Raw genomic sequence first — 12,073 nt, 5'->3', positions numbered from 1 at the left:
CTGGAGTGCCGGAGCCTGAGGGGAGATCTGATAGAGGTTTACAAGATTATAAGAGGCATAGATAGAGTGGACAGAGAGTATCTTCTTTTCCCAGGGTTGAGAATGTCTAACACCAGAGGGCATGCATTGAAGGTGAGAGAGGGTAGATTCAATTGGGATGTGAGGGTGAAGTTTTTTACTCAGAGTGCCGGATGCCTGGTATGGTGGTACATTAGAGGTTTTTAAGGGATGTTTAGGTAGGCTCATTAATGTGAGGAAGATGGAGGGATATGGACACTGTGTAGGTAGGAGGGAGTAGTGTTTGGGTATCTTTGATTTGGTTTTCAGCTGGTTCTGCACACATTGTGGGCTGAAGGGCCTGTTCTGCTGCTGTACTGTTTTATGTTCTACATGTGTGGCCAGAAGCCGAAGTGTCCGATTTCCATGGGATGGGGGCAGAGAGCAGATTATCAGAGTTTTATGTTTGAATCCACTTACCAGGGAATGTTTTCTCCCTCACCGGCCTCATATCCAAGAGGATGCTTTCTGATCAGAGGGTGGTAATCATTAGAATTCTCTCCCCAACAATGGCCAAGGCTAAGAGCGATGGACCCTTCATTCCGTGGGGTGGGGGCAGATTCAATAGTTCCTCGTGTCCACATGGGGTTTACCCACCAGAATGGGGAACTAATTCTGCCGGACCAGATCCGCTGATCAGAGGTTCCAGGAGCGACGCCATGACATGGAAGGATCGTGCCCCTATTTTTTGTGAGCTAAGAGGGAGTGTTACACAACAGCATCAAGTCTAAAGGCCTCTTAACGTATCTCAAGGGACCACGTTGTCTGTGGGGGAATTAACTCCCCTTGTGCACCTTTGGAAAGTGGAAAAGCAATTCTTGAGGGTGTTTCATTGGTGGCCACAGTGCAGTAAGTCTATACAAGAGTAAATGTGCTGGATGGTGTCTGTGGGTAGACATTTACTGACCCTTTAATCCCCTGTCTGCTTTTCATGACCTTGTGGACAGCACTGAGCATCTTCGGCCCGTAATGTTGTGCCAAACCTTTAACCTACTCCGAGATCACTCTAACCCTTCCCTCCCCCATGGCCCTCCGTTTTCTCTATCATCCATGTGTCTATCGAAGAGTCTCTTAAATGTCCCTAGTGTATCTGCCTCTACCCCCAGTCCTGGCAGTGTGTTGTACGCACCCACCAGTCTGTGTAAAAAAACACTCTGACATTCCCCCTATACTTCCCTCCAGTCATCTTGAAATTATACCCTCTCGTATTAGCCACTTCTGTATTGGAGGCAATGGCAGGCAGTGTTGAGGCAGATATATCAGAAGCTTTTAAGAAACTCTTAGAATGAACATGAATGAAAGAAAATGGGGGGGGTGCTACATGGGAGGGAAGGGTTAAAAGGGTGGCGCAGCTTTGTGGGCCAAAGGGCCTGTAATATGCTGTAGTGCTCTATGTTCTATGATAGAGAGATTCCATCCTGAAACTTCCCATATCCCCAACCGGCTTTCTCGGTGCTGATTAGAGATCGAGAGTGTCTGCCCTTTGATCCCCAGCAGTTCACTGGGTCAAATGAGGGGAGGCATTCTCACGCAGGGCCCGGCTTGGAACCAGGGCTTTGACAGCCAGTGGTTCTGGCAAAGTTCAAAATGGGCACAAATGTGTAGGTACAGGAATGACAGTAGGAAAATCCAGCCCGAGGCATTGTCTCAGAGCAGCAGCTGGGATCCAAAGACAAAGCTGGCTTTATTGTCATACAGACATATCCATGTATGCACGGGTCCAAAACTAAGTTACAGCAACATCTCGGGTATGTGGCATCAGATAAGCAGCATTCACAGGAAATACATACAAATTATACCACACTTTTACAAGACAACCATTCAAACATAAGAAACCCATTTAAGTACGAAGTGATCTGTATCAAACTGTGGTGATTAGGGCTGTGCTGGTGGGTTTAAGAACTAAATGGTTGAAGGGAAGTAGCTGTTCTTTAACCTGGTGGTGTGGGACTTCTGGAACCCTGCCCGGTGGGAGCTGCAAGAAGATGGCTTGGCCCAGGTAGTGCGGGTGGTGCCTCGCGTAGACATGACCGAGACCGGGCACTGCTCTCACCACACCTTCCTGGGCACTCCAATCGTCGAAGCAGACCTATGCATCCAGTCAGGACAATTTCAGCAGAACATCTGTAGAGGTTCATCAGTGACAAGGTGAACATCCCATGGAAATCATGCCTTCCTCGTGACTGCATCAGTGCGCTGGGCCCAGGAAGATTTAATACAAAACGGTGCTCAGCCATTCCTTGATATCACATGGAGTGAACTGGCTGACGAGTAGAGATTCTAGCTCAGAAATCAAATGTCTCTTCAGATGTGACATTTGAGGTAAATTGAAACACCACATGTGCCAATCTCACACAGTGAACCTGAACTTTAACACAGGTGGCAGAGCAGGGATATCACCACTTCGCACATCACAAGTCTAGCTCCATGACTGTTTTTGAAATGCACAAGGGTCGTACTGCATGCAGGATAGACCTCCCCATCAGATTCTCCAAACCACAGCCTTACAAACAGAGTAAAACTTCCCTCACACACTCCCGGAGTCAGACAGAGTGAAGCTCCCTCCACACTGTCCCATCACACACTCCCGGAGTCAGACACAGAGTGAAGCTCCCTCCACACCGTCCCATCACACACTCCTGGAGTCAGACAGAGTGAAACTCCCTCTACACCGTCCCATCACACACTCCGGGGGTCAGACACAGAGTGAAACTCCCTCTACACCATCCCATCACACACTCCCGGGGTCAGACACAGAGTGAAGCTCCCTCCACACCGTCACATCACACACTCCTGGGGTCAGACACAGAGTGAAACTCCCTCTACACTGTCCCATCACACACTCCCGGGGTCAGACACAGAGTGAAGCTCCCTCCACACCGTCCCATCACACACTCCCGGAGTCAGACACAGAGTGAAGCTCCCTCCACACTGTCCCATCACACACTCCCGGGGTCAGACACAGAGTGAAACTCCCTCTACACCGTCCCATCACACACTCCCGGGGTCAGACACAGAGTGAAACTCCCTCTACACTGTCCCATCACACACTCCGGGGGTCAGACACAGAGTGAAACTCCCTCTACACCATCCCATCACACACTCCCGGGGTCAGACACAGAGTGAAGCTCCCTCCACACCGTCACATCACACACTCCTGGGGTCAGACACAGAGTGAAACTCCCTCTACACTGTCCCATCACACACTCACGGGGTCAGACACAGAGTGAAGCTCCCTCCACACCGTCCCATCACACACTCCCGGAGTCAGACACAGAGTGAAGCTCCCTCCACACCGTCCCATCACACACTCCCGGGGTCAGACTCAGAGTGAAGCTCCCTCCACACCGTCCCATCACCCACTCCCGGGGTCAGACACAGAGTGAAGCTCCCTCTTCACCATCCCATCACACACTCCCGGGGTCAGACACAGAGTGAAACTCCCTCCACACCGACCCATCACACACTCCCGGGGTCAGACACAGAGTGAAACTCCCTCCACACCGACCCATCACACACTCCCGGGGTCAGACACCGAGTGAAGCTCCCTCTACACCGTCCCATCACACACTCCCGGGGTCAGACACAGAGTGAAGTTCCCTCTACACCGTCCCATCACACACTCCCGGGGTCAGACACAGAGTGAAGCTCCCTCCACACCATCCCATCACACACTCCCGGGGTCAGACACAGAGTGAAGCACACTCTATACCCATCAGGTATTCGTGGGGTAGAGAACAAGTTGGATACAGTCACCTCCCTGCCACCTGAAGGTAACGAGTAGGTTTGAGATTTTCTCCTCAATGGAAGGCCAATGAAATGTAACTAAGCTGGTTCACCATCACTCTTCGCCACGTACATTTGCTTCCACTGACCCTTCCACAGTTCTTAGAATCCTTAGTCCATTTATAGCAATCAGGAGATGAGAAACTATTCATGAGTCGGTGGAAGTGACTGACGGCTGGACCAGGTAGGTGCTCTCATTCCTTGCTCCCTGATGCCGTCTTACATCACCTCACCCCTTGGTTTTGGACATAATCGTTGCACCGACCAAACAGTTCGGCAAGATCTTTCGGACACGGTGCAGACTCGGCCTGAGAGCCATCCTCACATCACCACGCATCTCCTGGCCGGCTCCCGCTCCACATCTGCCTGCCGACGCGCCTTCTCTGTTTTCAAAGGGAATGCAACTGGGGATAAGTAAAGGCTCGCAGACAAGACAAGGTCTAGACCTGATAGAGATGGATGAGGTTGATCACGGATGTTGCATCCCAGCTGGCTATGATTAGTCAAATGGTTCAATTCTCACTCTTCACAGACATCCACGAAACATAAACCCCATAAGCGCCCCCCCAACCACAAGCAGCAGCAAAAGCATCGACCTTCCCCCCCCACCGAGCAAAAGCAAACGAACCCCATAGACACCATGATCTCCCCCCACCCCCACCCCGACTCGTAGACCAACTTCCTCTCACACTCCATCAAGAGAGAGGGAGGGGGATCACTCGAGGACAGAGACCCTCTTCCAACAGCGGCACACACTGCCTGTCACATGCAAACCAGGGCAGTACGACATGGTACCCTTGTAGCACTCCACAGAGCTGATACGGCAGTGACACATTGATAGACTACACAGGGAATAGGGAGGTGGACAGATAGGACTACACAGGGAATGGGGAGACAGACATTGATAGACTACACAGGGAATGGGGAGACACACATTGATAGACTACACAGGGAATAGGGAGATGGACAGATAGGACTACACAGGGAATGGGGAGACAGACATTGATAGACTACACAGGGAATGGGGAGACACACATTGATAGACTACACAGGAAATGGGGAGACACACATTGATAGACTACACAGGGAATGGGGAGACACACATTGACAGACTACACAGGGAATGGGGAGACAGACATTGATAGACTACACAGGGAATGGGGAGACAGACATTGACAGACTACACAGGGAATGGGGAGACACACATTGATAGACTACACAGGGAATGGGGAGACACACATTGACAGACTACACAGGGAATGGGGAGACAGACATTGATAGACTACACAGGGAATGGGGAGACAGACATTGATAGACTACACAGGGAATAGGGAGACAGACATTGATAGACTACACAGGGAATGGGGAGACAGACATTGATAGACTACACAGGGAATGGGGAGACACACATTGATAGACTACATGGAATGGGGAGACAGACATTGATAGACTACATGGAATGGAGAGACAGACATTGATAGACTCCACAGGGAATGGGGAGACAGACAGATTGATAGACTACACAGGGAATGGAGAGACAGACATTGATAGACTACACAGGGAATGGGGAGACAGACATTGATAGACTACACAGGGAATGGGGAGACAGACATTGATAGACTACACAGGGAATAGGGAGTTATGGATCACAGGCAGGCAAAAGGGATTTACTGTGGATGAATTTGGCATCGTGTTCGGCACAGATTGGGTGAGCTGAAGGGCTTGTTCATTTTCGCTATCCCAGTCCAGGCTAAGTTCACCTGCCAGGTCGGTCCTTCCAATCTCCACCAGGCCCTCATACAGCTCCTTGATCGGGTGCTTGCCCAGGCTGCTGATGCCATGAAGCCAGATGAGTAGCATCCGATACCCATGCTCCTTGTAGCTGTTACTCCCTTGGAAACAAAGAGTGAATGAGATGGGTAACTCCGCTCACCTTTAATGAAGAATGTGTCACTGTCACGAGTGGCTGGCACGCGAGACTTCAGCAGAAGTTTCTTGACCGCAAACATCGACTCTCCATTTCTGTCCGCAGACGCTGCCTGACCCACTGATTTCCTTCCACAGCTTCCATTTTGATTGCTGCTAGGAACCATTGCCCCAATGCTGCCCCGCTTTCTCCGCATAATCCTTATCTCCCTTTCCAACCTAGGACCTAAAAATCTCTGCCTTAAATACTCCCAACACGTAGCTTCCACAGGCATTTGTGGTGATGAATTCCAGATTCACCACCCTCTGGAAGAAGAAACTCTTCCTCATCTCTGTTCAAAGGAACATCTTGTATTCTGAGGCTGTGCCCTCTGGTCCTAGACTCCCCCTCTATAGGAAACACCCTCTCCACATCCACTCCATCTGTGCCTTCTGGTCCTAGACTCCCCCACTATAGGAAACATCCTCTCCACATCCACTCTGTCTGTGTCCTCTGGTCCTAGACTCCCCCACTATAGGAAACATCCTCTCCACTTCCACTCTATCTGTGCCCTCTGGTCCTAGACACCCCTCTATAGGAAACATCCTCTCCACATCCACTCTGTCCATGCCCTCTGGTCCTAGACCCCCCCACTATAGGAAACATCCTCTCCACATCCAACCCATCTGTGCCCTCTGGTCCGAGACTCCCCCACTATAGGAAACATCCTCTCCACATCCACTCTATTGGTGCCCTCTGGTCCTAGACTCCCCCACTATAGGAAACATCCTCTCCACATCCACTCTGTCTGTGTCCTCTGGTCCTAGACTCCCCCACTATAGGAAACATCCTCTCCACTTCCACTCTATCTGTGCCCTCTGGTCCTAGACACCCCTCTATAGGAAACATCCTCTCCACATCCACTCTGTCCATGCCCTCTGGTCCTAGACCCCCCCACTATAGGAAACATCCTCTCCACATCCAACCCATCTGTGCCCTCTGGTCCGAGACTCCCCCACTATAGGAAACATCCTCTCCACATCCACTCTATTGGTGCCCTCTGGTCCTAGACTCCCCCACTATAGGAAACATCCTCTCCACATCCACTCTGTCTATATCATCTGGTCCTAGACTCCCCCACTATAGGAAACATCCTCTCCATATCCACTCTGTCTGTGTCCTCTGGTCCTAGACTCCCCCACTATAGGAAACATCCTCTCCACATCCACTCTATCTGTGCCCTCTGGTCCTGGACTTCCCCACTATAGGAAACACCCTCTCCACATCCACTCTATCTGTGCCCTCTGGTCCTAGACTCCCCCACTATAGGAAACACCCTCTCCACATCCACTCTATCTGTGCCCTCTGGTCCTACACTCCCCCACTATAGGAAACATCCTCTCCACGTCCACTCCATCTGTGCCCTCTGGTCCTAGACTCCCCCACTATAGGAAACACCCTCTCCACGTCCACTCTATCCGTGCCCTCTGGTCCTAGACTCCCCCACTATAGGAAACATCCTCTCCACGTCCACTCTATCCATGCCCTCTGGTCCTAGACTCCCCCACTATAGGAAACATCCTCTCCACGTCCACTCTATCTGTGTCCTCTGGTCCTAGACTCCCCCTCTATAGGAAACATCCTCTCCACGTCCACTCTGTCTGTAGTCCTAGACTCTCCCTCTATAGGAAACATTCTCTCCACATCCACTCCATCTGTGCCCTCTGGCCCTAGACTCCCCCACTATAGAAAACATTCTCTCCACATCCACTCTGTCTGTGTCCTCTGGTCCTAGACTCCCCCACTATAGGAAACATCCTCTCCACATCCACTCTGTCTGTGTCCTCTGGTCCTAGACTCCCTCTCTGTAGGAAATATCCTTTCCATATCTGCTCTTCCCAGGCCTTTCTAAATTCAGAATTTTTCAATGAGATTCCCCCTCATCCCTCTGAACTCCATCAAGTACAGGCCTACAGACATAAAATGTTAGGTTTTTCATTCTTGTGAACTTCCACTGGAACCAGCACACCCTTCCTTAGTTTCAGGGCACAAGGCTGCTGACAACTCTCCAAATGTTGTCTGACCAGCATCTTAGATAGCCTTATAATAAACATGCGAAGTTCTGCAGATGCTGGAAATCCAAAGCAACACACACACCTCACCCTTACCCCCATCTACATTCTGCAAGGGTCTGTAATTCCCTTGTCCGTTTGTCCCTCCCAGCATTTATCACTGCAAGCAGTCTAAGTACTACACCTGTCCGTCCAGCTCCTCCCAAGCCTCCATTCAAGGCAGCAAACAGTCCTTCCAGGTGAGGCAACACTTCACCTGTAGATCCGCTGAGGTCATCCTATTGTGTCCGGTGCTCCCAATGCCGCCTTCTCTACATTGGTGAGACCCGTCTTAAATTGGGGGACCGTTTCGTAGAGCGTCTCCGCTCCATCCACCAAAAGTGTAACTTCTCGGTGGCCAAACATTTAATTCCGATTCCCATTCCCGTCCCGACATGTTGGTCCATGACCTCCTCTTGTGCCAAGATGAGGCCACCCTCAGGGTGGAGGAGGAAGACCTCATGTTCAGTCTGGTAGCCTCCCACCTAATGGCATGAGTATTGCTGTCTCCATCCAGTGAAAACATCTTTTCCCTCCCCCTCCCCTCTTCTTCTATTGCCCACTCTGGCCCCTTACCTCTTCTCACCTCCTCTTGGGTCCCCTCCTCCTTCCCTTTCTCCTAATGCCCTCCCTTCCTTCCCATGGTTCCTTCCTCTGCAGCCCTTTGTCCATTCTACCCACCTAGCTTCACCTATCACCTTCTAGTTATCTTCCTTTCCCTCCCCCACTGTTTTATTCTGGCATCTCTCCCCCCCCCCCCCCACCCATCCTTTCCTGTCCCAAAGCCTGAAACATCACCTGTTTATTCATTTCTGTAGATGCTGCTGGACCTACTGAGTTCCTCCAGCATTTTGTGTGAGTTATCTTATCAAGCCTCGGCATTTCATCCTGGCTTTCACATTCCAATCCTCTCAAAATGGATGCTGACATTACATTTGCCCTCCTTACACCTGCTCAGCCTGCAAGGTGACCTTTAGGGAATCCTGCACGAGGACTCCCAAGTCCCTTTGTACCTCTGATTTCAAATGTTCTGATTTCACTTTATTTTTGTTTTAATGATGCAGAGCAGAACAGGCCCTTCCTCCCCTACGAGCCACATTGCCCAGCAGCCCAGACTAATCACAAGACAATTTACAATGACCAATTAACCTGCTAACCGGCAACATAGGAAGAACCTGGAGCACACGGAGGAATCCCACATGTTCAGAGACAAGACATACAAACGCCTTACAGATAACACCAGAGTTGAACTCTGAACTCCGACACCCTGAGCTTTAACAGCATCACGCTAACCACTACACTACCGTATGCCCTATGACAGCATAGCAGTTAACGCGACGGTTCCCCAGTGAGAAAGCTCACCGCTCTTCCTCCTCAACACTGACCTGCTCAGAATCACTTCCTACATCAACCCCTCCAACCCAGGAATCAACCTTCTCCTACTGTCTCAAATGCAACACCTGCTTCCTCAAACATACCTAGAAAGGGAGCCCATGGGTATAGAACAATCCCACTCCCCCACGAGTGTGCTCTATTCTCCACACTTCCCCATCAATTCCACCCCTCCCTCGAGATTCTACCCCTCACCCACCAACTCGGGGAAATTAACCCATCAACCATGCATGTCGTTGGGATGTGAGAGGAGACTGGGGAACTCGTGGTCACGAGGAAAAACGTACTAACTTAAAACTCATGTCTGTCCCCGTCAGTATCTGAATTCTGGTCTCACTATTGGGGAGAGTGGGCTGTTAACCCACTGAGCCTGGATGTGGAAGGAAACTGGAGAATCTGGAGTTCTCTTGTATTTACACACACACACACACTCACACACTCTATCAGGACTGGAAAGGAAGGGGTAAGATGCCGGAATGAAAGGTTAGGGGGAGGTGACAGAAGCCAGGTGAGTGGGGAGGAGGGATGGGGAAGCTGGGAGGTGATAGGTGGAACAGGTGAAGGGCTGGAGAGGAAGGAATCTGAGAGGAGAGGAGAGTGGCCCTGGGAGAAAGAGGAGGAAAAGCACTAGGAGGATGTGGTGGGCAAGTGAGGAGAAGAGGTCAGAGGCCAGAGTGGAGTAAAGGGGAAGAGAGAAGAGGGAAGGGGCAAATTACTGGAAGGAGAAACCAACGTTCATGCCATCAAGTTGGAGGCTGCCCAGACAGATTAAATGGTGTTGATCCTCCAACCTGAGTGTGGCCTCATGGCAGAAGAGGGGGCCATGGACCGATATGCCGAAATGGGAATGGGGATAGGAATCCCACTCTTTGCTGTTACCAGGACTGCTGTCGAGCGATCGATGCCGACCACAGCAGAGAGTTCCATTCCCCACCCCTCGGAGTTTCCGCCGCTCTCCCCGTCCCTCACCTGTCCACTGGCTTTCCAGTGCCTGGATGTGCTTTGCTGAGAAGCCCCAGTGCTGGGCCAGCTTCTTCCAGTCTCCCGGCTTCTGGTGCCTGGTGGCCAGAGTCCAGAGCACAGATCGCACCCGAGTCAGGTCCTTCACGTGTCTGAAGGTCAGGTCCAGCTCCTCTGTCTGTCCATTAGCACCCTGGGGGGAAGGAGGGAGATATCGGACGTGGGGGACTGGCAGCAGGAGCTGGGCTCACAACGCTTTACCCCCATCCCCTCTCCTCTACCGCCAGTCACAGTCTCCGGAGATGAGGCTCTCCAACCGCTGTATCCGAACGAGCCCTCTCCCCCACCTTCCCAGTGAGAATGGAGAGGACTCCCCTGGTCCTCATCCTTCACCAATCCGGCACGTTGTCACAGTTACAATGGGGTCTCCCCCTCTCCCAGCCCCTCCCCTTGCTGCTTTCCACAGGATCCATTCTCTCCTTGACCACCTTGGGAGGCTAAGGGACTCTGGCGTGCCCCCACTGTCTGTGCACCACAGAAAGCACACCATCACGGCTCGGTACGGCAACCGCTCTGACCATGACCTTAAGGAACTGCAGAGAGGTGTGGACACGGCTCAGCACGTCACAAAAACCACCCTCCTCTCCACGGACTCTGACCACACTTCTCACTGCCTCAGTAAAGCCCCCACCCACCCCGAACGATCCCTCTTCTCCCCCCTCCCAACGGACAGAAGACACAAAAGCCTGAAAGCACCTGCCCCCAGGGTCAAGGACAGCTTCTCTCCCGCTGTTTTAAGCCGATTGACCAGTTCCCTAGTGTGATAAGATGGACTCTCGACCTCACAATCTACCTCACTGTGGCAATTTCACCTTATCATCGGTCCGTACTGCGCTCGCTCTGTAAGTGTTACTCTTTATTCTGTTATCGTTTTCACTTGTCCGACTGATGCGATGACATGATTGGTACGGATGGTTTGCAGAACAAAGTTTTCGCTCTACCTTACCCAATTCAATTTATCCTCCCCAACTCACCTCTCCCCCCTCTCCAGGCAGCTTCCCCTACAACCATAAGAGGGTGAAACCTGCCCCCCTACTTATCCTCCATTCGGGTTCACCAGCACCTCCTCGAACCTGGCCCATCTGGTCCGCTGCTCCCGCTGTGGCCTCCGCTACAGCAGTGAGACCAGGCACAAAGCGGGCAGCTCAGCACTGCTGGCTCGCAGGACTCCCTCCCGCAGGCAGGGACTGACCACTGGGAGGCAACATGGAGCAATGGGAGAGGTGGTAAGGAGCGAGCACTGTGGGCAATGAGGAGAGAATGCCGCCTCTCAGGAGGGAGATCTCACGCTGCAGGAGGGGTGGTGAGGAGGGAGATCTCACGCTGCAGGAGGGGTAGTGAGGAGGGAGATCTCACACTGCAGGAGGGGTGGTGAGGAGGGAGATCTCAAGCTCCAGGAGGGGTAGTGAGGAGGGAGTGTCACCCTGCAGGAGGGGTGGTGAGGAGGGAGATCTCGCGCTACAGGAGGGGTAGTGTGAAGAGAGATCTCACACTGCAGGAGGGGTGGTGAGGAGGGAGATCTCAAGCTCCAGGAGGGGTAGTGAGGAGGGAGTGTCACCCTGCAGGAGGGGTGGTGAGGAGGGAGATCTCACGCTGCAGGAGGGGTGCTGAGGAGGAAGATCTCAAGCTCCAGGAGGGATAGTGAGGAGGGAGTGTCACCTTGCAGGAGGGGTGGTGAGGAGGGAGATCTCGTTACCCTCCATGTGAGCAGATGTTTCTCTGGCAAGATCTCCTCTGCCCCCTTCCCTCATTCCACTGTGGGATTGTCCTGCCCACACTGCACCCCCACCCCCCAGCCCCT

The 12,073-nt window shown here is 52.1% G+C and overlaps 1 protein-coding gene across 2 annotated transcripts in view; it reads right to left on the bottom strand.

Moving 5' to 3' along the window:
- Nucleotides 1-1,722: 1,722 nt before the first annotated feature.
- Nucleotides 1,723-12,073, bottom strand: part of LOC132399594 (ankyrin repeat and death domain-containing protein 1A-like) — a 60,818-nt gene continuing 50,467 nt past the window's right edge. For both annotated transcript variants that reach the window (XM_059980115.1, XM_059980116.1), the window contains exons 13-15: nt 10,222-10,405; nt 5,604-5,735; nt 1,723-4,226 (exon numbers count right to left, since the gene is read on the bottom strand). In XM_059980115.1, the coding sequence (XP_059836098.1) occupies nt 4,165-4,226; nt 5,604-5,735; nt 10,222-10,405 (378 nt within the window). In that variant the 3' untranslated portion in view covers nt 1,723-4,164. The remainder of the gene's footprint in view (nt 4,227-5,603; nt 5,736-10,221; nt 10,406-12,073) is intronic.

Source organism: Hypanus sabinus, chromosome 9 (genome assembly GCF_030144855.1).
Source record: "Hypanus sabinus isolate sHypSab1 chromosome 9, sHypSab1.hap1, whole genome shotgun sequence".
In the NCBI taxonomy this organism is placed as follows: domain Eukaryota; kingdom Metazoa; phylum Chordata; class Chondrichthyes; order Myliobatiformes; family Dasyatidae; genus Hypanus; species Hypanus sabinus.
Note: the sequence above shows the minus strand (reverse complement) of the source record. Positions and strands in the feature narration are given on the sequence as shown.